This window comes from Hypanus sabinus, chromosome 12, assembly GCF_030144855.1.
Source record: "Hypanus sabinus isolate sHypSab1 chromosome 12, sHypSab1.hap1, whole genome shotgun sequence".
Classification (NCBI taxonomy): domain Eukaryota; kingdom Metazoa; phylum Chordata; class Chondrichthyes; order Myliobatiformes; family Dasyatidae; genus Hypanus; species Hypanus sabinus.
This window is the reverse complement of record NC_082717.1, coordinates 17,967,801-17,981,377: the sequence shown is the minus strand read 5'-3', so window position 1 is coordinate 17,981,377 and position 13,577 is coordinate 17,967,801. Positions and strand designations below refer to the sequence as shown.

Here is a 13,577-nt window from a genome sequence, read left to right as displayed (position 1 = left end):
TATCCTTTCTAATTCTGCATCCCTGATGATTTGATACTCAGCATGTTGGCTGCAACCAAATCCCATCACCTGCCTGCCCTTCCTGACAATCTGACTGCACGCTACCTTTACTTTTTACCATCAGTCCTACCCTGAGTCCCTTCACTCCGGTTCCCACCCTCCTGCCAAATTAGTTTAAACCCTCCCCAACAGCTCTAACAAACTTGCCCACGAGAATATTGGTCCCCCTCGGGTTCTGGTGCAACCTATCACTTTTGTACAGGTCATACCTCCCCCAGAAGAGATCCCAATGATCTAAGAACCTGAAGCCCTGTCCCCTGCACCAGCTTCTCAGCCATGCATTTACCTGCCAGGTCATCCTCATTGACACATGGCACCATTAGGAATCCAGAAATTACTACCCTGAGATCTTCTCGCTATTGCCATCAAGAAGGTGGTACAGGAGCCTCAGGACTCACATCACCAGGTTCAGGAACAGTTACTACCTCTTAACCATCAGGATATAACTTCACTCAACTTCACTTGTCCCATCATTAAGATGCTCCCACAACCAATGGTCTCACTTTCAAGGACTCTTCATCTCATGTTCTTGATTTTTTTGTTTATTTATTGTTATTATTGTTTCTTTTTTCTTCTTCTAGTTTTTACATTTTGATCTTGGGAAGGTACATTTAATTCACTGGAGAATTCCCTTATTAACTCTTCTATTGATCCCTTTACGATCTGATCTCTCATCTTGGTATCCTCATCTGAATAATGCTCTGTTCTTATATCTCCATTGACTCCTTTCTTTTTGGCCTGCCATTCATCCTGCTGGGCTTTGGTCTTTGCATTTACTTTTACAAGTGGCATTTTGTCTCAACCCCGAAGTTCATGCAATAACTTTAATGCAGGAAGAGCAGATTCTGGTTCTTTATACTCACAAAAGCCGACTACGTGCGACTTTCCTGATGCTCCATAGTCTCTCCTCCAGCTTAAAACCAAGCCACATTTTGCAAGTAACTGCCTGATTAACATTTTGCAGTCAATTATTAAGGATGAAGTCTCAGGGTACTTCGAGGTACACGATAAAATAGGACACAGTCAGCATAGTTTCCCCAAGGGAAAATCTTGTCTGACAAGTCAGTTGGATTATTTGAAGAAATAGCAAGCAGGATAGACACAAGAGAATCAGTTAATGTTGCGTACTTGGATTTTCAGAAGGCCTTTAAGAAAGTGCCACACATGAGGCTGCTTAACAAGTTACAAGCCCATGGTATTACAGGAAACATTGTAGCATGGATAAAGCAGTGGCTGATTGGCAAGGGGCAAAGAGTAAGAACAAAAGCAGTCTTTTCTGGTTGGCTGTTGGTGACTAGTGGTGTTTCACAGAGGTCTGTGTTGAGACCAATTCTTATTATGTTGTATGCCAATGATTTGAATGATGGAATTGATAGCTTTGTTGTAAAGTTCGCAGACGATATGAAGATTAGTGGACAGGCAAGTCGTTTTGGGGAAGTAGAGAGGCTACAGAAGGACAGACAGATTTGGAGAATGGGCAAAGAAATGGCGGATGGAATACTGTGTTGGGAATTGTATGAGCATGCACTTCGGTAGAAGAAATGAAAGGGTTGACTATTTTCTAAATAGACAGAAAATACAAAAAAACTGAGGAGCTTGGGAGTCCTTGTGCAGGATACCCTAAAGGTTAATCTGTGGTCAGGAAGGCAAATGCAATAGTAGCATTCATTTCAAAAGGACTAGAATATAAAAGCAAGGATATAATGTTGAGACTTTATAAAGCACTGGTGTGGTCTCATTTGGGAGTATTATGAACAATTTCTGTCCTATTATCTTAGATAGGATGTGTTGAAACTGGAGAGGCTTCAAAGGAGGTTCACAAAAATGAATCCAGTATTGAATGGCTTGTCAGATGAAGAACATTTGATGGTCTGGGCCTGCATTCACTAGTATTCTAAAGAATGAGGGGTGACCTCATTGAAACCTATTGACTGTTGAAAGGCCTCATTAGAGTGGATGGGGAGAGGATGTTTCCCTCAATGGGATGGGTCCCCAATCCAATTGTAGTTGTCTCAGCCAAGCATGTCCCCACAATGTTGGTCCTTCTGTTTTTGCCACATGCAAGATTAATGTAGTTTATTGGTTGTTGTACTTCACAGTTGCAAATGTCATTCCCTCATAAGTTGTATTTTCTCCACTATTAGTTGGACATCTGCAAGCTTCAGTTTAGTATCTTTGAAATGCCTCTCAAACTCACTTGATGAAACAACTGAAACAGCTGAGCCAGTGTCCAAATCCATTTTAATTAATTTGCCGATCACTTCTGGTGTAAACCATATTGCTTGTCTACTGTTAATTTTCACACTGTAAATCTCAAGGCCACAAAGCCCTGTGTCACTCTAATCATTATCAGATTTTTCAGATCAGTGCTCTTTTTGAAACTGCAACTTTTTTTTTAAATATATTTTTTCTCTTCCCTGTGTGGTCCATTTACTTCTGTCTGCCCAATATGCTCTTTGTTGCATATTCTACAAGTTTCACCCACACCTGTATTGGTCTGGAATACGAGAGCCCCTGCCACAATGGTAACACAACATGTCTGGCCACGCCTGTTTTTGTTTAGACATTGCAATTTTGTTCGCACTTGCTCTCATTCCTGACTGCAACTCAATTGTGTCTCTGGTTGCAGTTTGCATTGAAACAGCGATTTCAACTACTCTCTTAAATGTAAATTGTGTTTCAGTTAGGAACTGTTATCAAATGCTTTCTCGTAAAGTTCCACAGGCTAAACGATGTCTCAATGTATCAGTCTGCCCGTTACCAATCTGACAAATTTCAGCAAATCTCTTCAATTCAGTCATGCATGCTGAAAAGGACTCCCTTAATTCTTGATTCCATTTATGAAATCAAAAACATTCTTCAATCAACAATGACTTTGGTTCTAAATGCTCCTGCATACTTTGACAATCTCAGTAAAGCTCATTTTTGCAGGTTTGGTTGGAGAAGTCAAACCTTGAAGCAAACTACCTATCTGTAGAAACATAGAAAACCTACAGCACAATACAGGCCCTTTGGCCCACAAAGCTGTACCAAACATGTCCCTACCTTAGAAATTACCAGGCTTACCCATAGCCCTCGATTTTACTAAACTCTATGTACATATGCAAAAGTCTCTTAAAAGACCCTACCATATCTGCCTCCACCACCGTTGCCGGCAGCCCATTCCACACACTCACCACTCTCTGAGTAAAAAACTTACCCCTGACATCTCCTCTGTACCCACTCCCCAGCACTTTAAACCTGTGTCCTCTTGTGGCAACCATTCCAGCCCTGGGAAAAAGCCTCTGACTATCCACACGAACAATGCCTCTCATCATCTTATAAGCCAATGCACTCAGCAAAACCGGTATTTGTTTCTCATTGGCTATTTCATTTCCTACAAAATACTGTTCAATTTGCTCAGTATATAAAATCTAGCTATTTGTTGTGTATTCAAACAGGTCAAGCTTTCCAATGTAGCCAGCTATTTCTACTCTTTTTTTTATTATCACCCAGTACTCACTATGAAGCCTGAATTCTTCCATTTTCTGCCTTTTATTTAACTCCACCATCTCTGCACACTGTGTGTTGCGTTTTTTTTTAACTGCACTCTTCCTCACTGCATTATTTTTTAGTCTGAATGTCTCGCTGTGCTTCAACAGGTTGACCGCTGTCTCAGGTTCATTTTTAAAAATACCCCATCGCCACAGTTATGTTTGTAACTTCAAAACATTAAACTAACTCAAAGGAAGATACAGGAGTCCAAAATATGTCTAACATCTTTACTTTAAATGAGATGTGCATGTATCACGTGGTAGTGTGATGATGTATGCAATTCATGTATTCATAAATACAACCCACAATGAATCATTCAAATAAACAAGCATCAAAAGATGAATATGATAGTAAAGTTAAATTAGTCAAATAGTCTCCAGGGAACTGAATAGCAACATCATCAAAAATATTTTGGGGGCAATGCAAGTGGGTGTATCTGTCTATCTGCAACAGTAATAATGGGGAAAACTCTACAACTGTGGTAGTTTAAAGTGGACCTTCAAATACTGAAATAGCCACACTAACTGTAAATGGCTTTAAGCAGAACCTTCTGTTGAAAAAGTTATGGGCATATTGCAACAGTATGGTGCAAAAAAAAACAGATTACTGGTTTGTTCTTTTCATTCGGGGAGTGATAACACTTTCACCTTTCCAAAATGTTCCCTTGAAAGATGGTCCCAGATGGGACTCGTTAGTCAAAAGTGCAGTGCCGACATTCAAATGCAATGCTAAAGGACTATGAGACAAAGCGTCCCCTCCCACACACCCCCAACACCATGGGACCACTGTTTGACTAAAAAATATTGACCTCAAGTAAAACAAGCAAGACATTATCGTCCAGTTGATGAAAAATTAACTTCATGTTGGATTTTTTGATCGTGGCAACAATGTAATGGAGAGAGAATTTTGAAGAACGGTTTGCATTGGAGGCTGTTTCCTTCTTTTACACAAACAATTATTTACTCAACCCAGGTCAATCCCATTTTCTCTGCCACCTTTGGGCTGCACAAGGCACCTGGCAACTGAGACCCTCTCATGACTGCTACTCCCAGGGTGACAGTGATTCTCAATATGAAGGAAGTGTTTGACTTCTGTGAGATCTCCTCTCACAGAGGCACTTTTAGATGCTATGGTATGGCTAACCAGGATATAAAATGAGGGTGATGTTGAGCAATGCAAGTCAAAACACAAACTGATTGCTTATAATCACCCAAGGACAAGTACATTCTCGACGGAGAGTGGATAATCCATCACCTCTGTCCCAGTTAAAATTGGATATTTCCTCCTAAAGGTAAACAGATGTATTTCAACACACTGTAGAGTCCAGTCCCTGGAAAGAATTTGTTGTCTGAACCAGACAAAACATGAAAAAAAAAACAAAAGATACTGGGGATGTCCAGCATCTGCAGTCTTTTTCTTTGGCTTTTCAAACAACACATATTTGTGTAAGAACTGAACTGAAAGTGTCAGGTTAACTGAATGCAAACAAATCACAAAATGGTCCATTGTACAAAGACACTGCCAGGGACAGTAACAGTAGTTGGAAAGGTTGTTGGCCATAGATATCCACTACATCTTGCGTTTCCCGACATCAGTGTTGTTGACCATTTTATTGAAAAATCACAGAAACACTCAGAAAGGTGAAAATATTTTGCAATTGTAACAGGCATTTTGAACTCCGGTAAATCAATTCTGTGCATGGTAACGTGCCAAAGGACCAATCAAGATCTCACTGGGAGAAGGAAGGGATAACAGAGATAACACAGTTGGCCCAACAAGGATCAGAGGAACATGTCAGTCCATGGCCTCCTCTTGTGCCAGAATGAGGCCACACCCTCAGAATGGCACAGCACCATCTTATATTCCAACTGGGTAGCCTCCAACCTGCTGTTACAGATACCCTTCTAGTAAATAAATAAACAAATAATTTCCCTCCCCTCCCCTCTTCTTCTATTCCCCACTTTAACCTCTTATCTCTTTTCACCTGTCTATTACCACCTATCGGTGGCCTTCCTTCTTCTATGGTTCACTCAACTCTCTGATCAGGTCCTTTTTTCTCCAGCCCTTTAACTTTCCCACCCACTTGGCTTCACCTATCACGCTCTAGCTGTCCTCCTTTCCCTCCCTCCACCTTTTTATTCTGGCATCTTCCCCCTTCCTTTCCAGTCCTGAAAGGTCCTTTGAGGGAATAAAAGGATCCTTTTCTGGTTGGCTGCCAGTGACTCGTGGAGTTCGGCAGGGATGTTAGGATCTTTTCCTTTTTATGCTGTATATCGATGATTTAGATGACGGAATAGCTGGCTTTGTTACCAAGTTTGCAGATGATACAAAGACTGGTGGATGGACAGGTAGTGTGGAAGAAACAGGTAGGCTGAGACAGATTAGGAGAATGGGCAAGAGAGTGGAAAATGAAATACAATGTTGGAAAATGCATGGTCTTGTGCTTTGGTAGTAGAAATAAATGTGCAAAATATTTTCTAAACGAGAAGAAAACTCAAATATCTGAGATGCAGAAGGACTTGGGAGTCCTTGTGCAGAACACCCTAAAGGTTAGCTTGCAGGTTGAGTCGGTGGTGAGGAAGGCAAATGCCATGTCAGCATTCATTTCAAGAGATCCAGAATACAAGAGCAGGGATGTGATGCTGAGGCTTTATAATGCCCTGGTGAGGTCTCACCTTGAGTACTGTGAACAGATTTGGACTCTTCATCTAAGAAAAGATGTGTATCGGGGAGGGTTCAGACGATGTTCACAAGGATGATTCTGGGAATGAAAGGGTTATCATACGGGGAACGTTTTATCGCTCTGGGTCTGTACTCACTGGAATTTAGAAGGATGAGAGGGGATCTCATTGAAACCTTTTGAATGTTGAAAGACCTAGGCAGAGAAGATGTGGAAAAGATGTTTCCCATGGTGGGGGAGTCTAGGACAAGAGGGCACAGCCTCCGGATAGAGGGGCATCCATTAAAACAGATGCAAAGAAATTTCTTTAGCCAGCGGTTGGTGAATTTGTGGAATTTATTACCACAGGCAGCTGTGGAGGCCAGGTCATTTGGGGTATTTAAGGCAGAGCTTGATAGGTTCTTGATTGGTCACGGCATCAAAATTTATGGGGAGAAGGCTGGGGAATGGGGTTGAGGAGGGGGGAAAAAGGATCAGCCAGGATTGAATGGTAGAGGAGACACAATGGGCCAAATGGCCTATTTCTGCTCCTATGTCTTAAGGTCTTATGTACACAACCGTTCCTATCCATTCTCCCATCAAAATGCCTTTGAAAAGTTGTAGTTGTATCTGCGTCTAGCATTTCCTCTGGTAGCTCGTTCCACATGCCCCCCCCCCCACCCTTTTGAAAGAAATATTTGTCCCTTGGGTCCATTTTAAATCCTTCCCCTCTCACCTTAAACCTATGTCCTTTAATTTTGGACCCAATGACTCTGGGGAAAAAAGACTGACCATCCATTTTATTGATACCCCTCAAGATTTTAAATGCCTCTCTGAGGTCACCACTCAGTGTTCTTTGTTCCAAAGGAAATAGACTCTCTGTTGATCAGGATGTTGCATCCCAGCTTTGTATGTGATACCCAAGCCAGGGCAGTACAATATGGAGAGCAAGCTTTTGCCCTGATAGCAGGTTCCCCCTCTCCACACAGCTGATGAATCCAAAGGATGACAGAGACCAATTCAGTTTGGCACCAGCGGCATCGCAGGAGTTGCCAGTCAGTAATGAACACAATGTAGCACTGCCTTAAGGACCCCAGCTCCAGATGCTTCCCGGGATTTACTCTCTCAGCTTTCCCCATGAATGAGCATAGCCGTAAGGAAGCAGAGGTTTGAGATCACAGTTTTCGTTCTCCTAGGTAAGCTGCCAACCACAGCAAACGAGCCCTACCTGCCCGGCGACTAATTTTAAGGCACCAGCAACCCAGCTTTGCCCCTTCACCTGTCAGTAGAAATAGTTCCTCTGGGCTTAGTAACTAAGCCACACATGAAGGCCAGGAGCTGGACTTGGTTGGTCAAGGCTATTTGAGAGGCATGCCATTGGAAACGTTTAATAGGTCATGCTAGTTTATCCCCACTACCTCCAACAACTATGCCAACTTAAGGAATCAAGGGAAATAATCCCAGCCCTTTTGCAAGAACAAATTTCAAGCAGATTCCATTTTTAAGACTGGCCTCTCTTACCCCAAATGAAACCAGAGTTACCAACGGTTAAGTAATCCACTTATTTTGATATCAGGACTTAAGAGAATAAGCAGCTTGTCAGTTATCTCCCTGTGCTGTGCATAATTAGGTTGGACTGCTAAATGAATTGAAAGCAGGAGAAAAGAAAGACAAAAGAAGCAAGATCCCTACACGTGATTGCTGGCAAATACTCTATAGGAACGCGGATGTGTAATCATCTAGTGAAGTCAGAATTGCACTCTGCTGTGATTCCCTTTCATGCTTCAAGCAAGAAGATTTTCTAAACAGGAGAAGAGGACGAAACATAAAATTGGATAAAGGGAAAGGATACAGGTGAGCAAATTGATCTTTAAGTAATTATCAAAAGACAGCAAAGCCAAAACAATGAAGTGCAAACATATCTGTAAGTGCTTGGGAATGCAAGAATACATGCAGCTCTGTTTGAATTATATTCTCCACGCAAGGCTTGTCCAGCAAATGTACACGGGATTTACAGCACAAAAATCACCTATTCAGCTCAACCATCTCATACTGGGAACCTTTCAAACCTGAGCTGGCAATAGGAGAAACAAATATCAGCAACGTGCAAAGAGAGGCCAATACCCTAACCCAGTACTTACACCAAGAAACATCTTCATTGCATTGTACACTCCATATAGTTCTGGTGAAAAGTGGTGTGGTGGGTGTGTCAGGAATAAAATCAGAATAGACTGTTCACCTGTAAAATAGAATTATTGAAAACAACTTAGCATGCAGATAATTTTAGGACATTGTATCTTTTTTTGGATAATCGACTGTAGTAGAGAGAAAATTTAAGTACCTGATGAGGAAAAGTCATGGTAACATTAGTCCTGGAGCTATTTAAGAAACTATAATGTCATAATTGAAAACAAGAAAATAACAATTTCCTTTCTCATCTAATTTTATCTTATCACAAATAATTTTCCTTCCACCATCGGCATAACACTCAAATTTCTCTGACATCACAAACATGATTGGTCAATCTTGGCCTAACCATACCCTCTGCAACATAGTGGCACTGTGGTTAGAGTTATTAATTCACAGATCTAAAGATCTGGGTTCAGTCCTAGCCTTGAGTACTGATGATATACATTTTGTTCTATTTCCACAGAGCTGCAAGATTGGCCCATGTGAGTACTTTTCCAGAAAAGTCCAGTTTAGAAACAGGACTTTCAGCCCATCTAGTCCATGCTGAACCATTAAAATTGCCTACTCCCATCGACCACCCCTTTTTGGGACCGGTAATTTACCTACATGCAGTTTACAATTAAACTTAGCACATCCTCAGGAGATGGGATGTTATATTGACGCTGTATGAGATGTTGCTAAGGCCTAATCTGGAGTACGGAGCAACTTTACAAGAATATTGCTGGGTCTGGAAGATCTAATTTATAAAAGAGAGATTGAATAGGTTAGGACTATATGCCTCAAAATGTAGAAGATTGAGGGGACATTTGATAGAGGTATACAAAATTATGAGGGGCATAATTAGGCTTTTTCCACTGAGGTTGGGATGGATCAAACAGAGGTCATGGGTTAAGGGTGAAAGGTGAAAAGTTTAAGGGGAACATGAGGGGAAACTTCAGAGGGTTGTAAGAGTGTGGAATGAGCTGCCCACAGAAGTAGAGCACGCGAGCTCGATTTCAACCTTCGGAAGAAGTTTGGACAGGTACGTGGATAGCATTTGGAGGGTTATGGTCCCAGTGCAGGTTGATGGGAATAGGCAGTCTAAGTGGTTTTGGCCTGGACTAGATCGCCAAAATGCCTGTTTCTGTGCAATACTTCTCTGATTCTATAACAGCAATTTGTTTTTCATCTCCATTTCCCTCTATTTCCCTAATACCAATGTCCTTGATCTCATTAACTTAATGCAATAAGTTTATTGCAAATCTTCCCAATGTGCAATAGAAGATTTTATTTAAATATAATTGAAATGGAACAAAGGTCCACTTCTATTTCTCATTTAATAAACTTATAGTCCTTTAATATCTTTGGACTATTTTTACTGTGCCCATGGTCTGTTTTTTTAATCAATTATGTTATTGTTTGCACTGTTGTAACTATGTTGTTTTGTGCAGGTCTTGTAGCTTTAGTTTTTGGTCTTGTTTGTCTGGTGGATTTGGAGCTCCGTTCCGGGAAACGCGCTAATACGGTAGCGCGATATTAATACGCAGCAGCCTCTCCGGACTCTGGATTGGGGATTGCCAAACGTTATGTGGATTTTCCGGTGTAGTCTGTTTAGTCATATGCTTTTGTGATATCATTCTGAAGGAACATTGTCTCATTTTTTAACTGCACTGCATTTGTGATTTCTAAGTGACAATAAACTGAATCTGAATAAAGAACATCAGCCAAGGAAAATAACAAATAAAAGCCAAATGAGATTAAATAAGAAAAAAATAAAAATCAGTTCCTTACTCTAAAATGACTAGCATTGTGACATTAGACACATGAACTCAAACACAAGCCTAGCCCAAACGGATTCACACTCCAGGACATCAAGCTGCCTCGAACATAAAAAAAAACAAATTGCAACTTACCTGTGTTGCAAACACTCATCAACATGCCACAAATAAAAATGAGATATAGCTTCAATCGATCTTGTCCATCTCGTTCCTTTGAAAAAGTTTTCCACGTTTTTGAGGCATATAATAACAAGGAATTTTTTAGGGTTCTATCTCTGCTGTTGGGAGGTGTTTCACCAGCCAAGTCTGACCATTCACTGGAATGATTTGACTCCTTCAGCCACAGAAGTACGTAGCAAATAGTCAGTACTTGGCATCCACAGTACACACCAAAAACATAAATTAAGGTAAAACGCTGGAGCAACCATCCACTCAGTAGAAATCCAACAGTTCCCCCGATATAAACCATTGCTTCTACAATGCTGATGAACTTGGTTCGATTCTCAACAGTAGTAGTGTCAGAAATATAACTGAAGACACTGAGAAAAATAACAGGATAATTTCCAAAGATTGCGATCATAGCAGATGCTAAAACGCACCAGTACACGGACATTTCTTTCACACACACCATCACTATCAAAATTATGCCGCCGATTAATGAGCCAACAGAGGGCAATATCATGCCAAGCTTACGACCTCCATGATCAGACCACGCACCAAGCAGGATTGACGTAGGTATGGACAAGAAAGTAAGAACAGCTGTGTAGAGTAACATAACATATGAGGCTTGACTTTGAATGACGAGAGAATCCTGCAAATTGTGTGAGAAGTTGCTACACACATCCTTTTCGAAATGCAGCTCTTCACAAATCTGGAAAATATAAACACTTCAATTATTCAACATTATGAAGTGAACATAGTTGCTATCACAACACTTTACAGTACAGGCAACCCAGGTTCAACTCCGGCCGCTGCCTGTAAGGAGTTTGTACGTTCTCCCTGTGACCGCGAGGGTTTTCTCTGGCTGCTCCAAAGATGTACAGTTGGCAGGTTAATTGGTCATTGTAAATTGTCCTACGATTAGGCTAGGATTAAATCAGATGATCGCTAGGCTCAAAGGGCTGGAAAGGCCTATTCCGCGCAGTATCACAATTTTTAAAAAGGATTAATAAACTTGCTGCAATATAAAGGCAATTTGGCTCAATAGGTTTATAGCTGCTTCAATTAGAACAATCACAAGGTCATGATGTGGATGCAAATTAGGCCATTCAACCTATCAGATCTGCTCTGCCATTCTATCGCAGTTGTTTTTTTTCTCTGAATCCCATTTTCCTGCCTTCTCCCTTTAACCCTCACCCCCATTACCAATCAAGAATTTATCAATATTTGTCTTAAATACACCCAATTTCTTTGAAGCTAACCTTTATCAATGACAGCCTCTCCAATCCAATCCAGCTCTTTTCTTGATGTAGAGCAGAGGTTCCCAATTTTTCATTTGCCATTAACCCAGGGCCATGGACTCCAGATTGGGAACCCTAGTTATAGAGGGAGTATGTTAGAGGTTCACCATACTGATCTGTAAGATGGTAGCTCTGTTGCATGGGGAGGGGCTGTCAGTAGCTTTCAGATAAAAAACAGCATCTGTTTACAGGAATATCAAAGCAATCCAGCAGCCTTAAGCAGACCTCTTGAATTATCTTTTATTTTGTCAATTATTTTAAAAATATTAATTAATTTGTTTAAAATATTTAAATTGAAACACCATCAGTAAAATTCAAACTAAGCTGTTAAAGATGAGGTGATATTTTTGGGAAATGATATTAAGTTTGAAGCAGTCTTCACTTGTTTGAGTACAGCTATTGGCCAATTTCACTAAGCCTATTGATCTATTAATACACCAGGGTTTTGACATTTGGTCCTCCATCCATGTTTGATATCTGAGATGCTTTCAGGGGCCAATCAGACTATTAATTTCATACTGGTTCTATACCAGAGCCAGTCACATTCCCCCACTTGCTTACTCAATTCCCAAAGCCCTATGGTTTCGGAGATTTACCCAGCTCCCTTTCAGACATCACAATAAATCTGCAACCACTTCGACCACTGGCAGTGCATTGCAGATCCTCATTCTGAAAGCAAAATGCTCTCACAACATTTACAAGCCATTAGGGTGAGCACTTGAATCGCTGAGGTACAGTGGACTGTACACCAAATGCTATTAAAGGGGATTAGTGTAAATATGTATATTATCAAAAACAGACTCATCTGCTGCTATGTCCATGTAAGCCATTATGATTGATAGCATGGGCATGACAGGCTGAATCGTCTGTTTCTGTGCTCTGTCACTCTCCCAACACGCTACTGAACTTTCATCACTTAACTTGCAGAGGATTTTCATTCTATTTTTCCTAGTCTTTGACCTCCTCTGTCAAAGAGAGAAGGTTCTCTATCCACCCTTTTATTCTGGCTTCTGCTGGCTTTCTTTCCAGTCCTGAAGAACAGTCACAGCCTGAAAAGTTGACTCTTCATTCCTCTCCATAAGTGCTACCCATCTCTGTCATGGACAGTTCCAATGGAGAAAGGTCAGGCATGGGTCTAGCAACCCCATCCCATAAAAACCCAGCACTACAGAAACGCCAACACAAGCTACAAAGACTCCATTGCTGGGAGGGGAAGGGTATTCGATGATGGGCTACATCTGGAGACAATTTGAAAGATTGGGCCAGGACAGCAGACTCCAGCAAGCTGCTGTTAGTGGCCTATGCCCCAAGGGGGGTGATAGGCTCAAGAAGCAGAATAGATGTTGCCAGACTTGCTGTGTCCTCCCAGCATTTGGTGCGTGTCGCGCAAGATTTCCAGCATCCATGGAATCCCTTGTCTTCTCTCTATCTGTAACTTTCACGAGAATCCCTCACCTACTCAGTGGAGAACAATCAAGATCACGCACGTATTTTATTGTGTCACAGAGGATAGCGTGACTGCCCAAATCAGGTCACAGGTTCTGATGTAATCACCAAAATCAAGAAGGTAGTATCGAGGGAGAGCTGTACTGTGATCTTTTGGATGAGATTCTAAAACAAGGCATAAAAGATCCCGCGATACAAATTGAAAATGTCTGGTGTGCTGAATGTTTAACCCCAAACCTACATTTCTGATTCCGACTCTCTGGTCAGCTCAGTGTTACTTGAAAATTGTTTCCTGTATTTAAAACAGCAACTGCACTTCACACCACATCAACTACATATTGAAAGGGGAAGTGATACAACAAGCCAGACCAGAATATGCACTTGAATGGCAGGGACCTGGAGAGTGTTGTATTAAAGAGACATCGAGAGAAAACAAATACAGAGTTCTCCAAAAGTGCTGACACTGGTAGA

The 13,577-nt window shown here is 41.2% G+C and overlaps 1 protein-coding gene across 2 annotated transcripts in view; it reads right to left on the bottom strand.

Moving 5' to 3' along the window:
• zgc:174356 (uncharacterized protein LOC100137120 homolog) overlaps positions 1-13,577 on the bottom strand; it is a 128,434-nt gene that overhangs the window by 107,599 nt on the left and 7,258 nt on the right. For both annotated transcript variants that reach the window (XM_059985620.1, XM_059985619.1), the window contains exons 2-3: positions 10,336-11,071; positions 8,395-8,492 (exon numbers count right to left, since the gene is read on the bottom strand). In XM_059985620.1, coding sequence (XP_059841603.1) covers positions 8,395-8,492; positions 10,336-11,071 — 834 coding nt within the window. The remainder of the gene's footprint in view (positions 1-8,394; positions 8,493-10,335; positions 11,072-13,577) is intronic.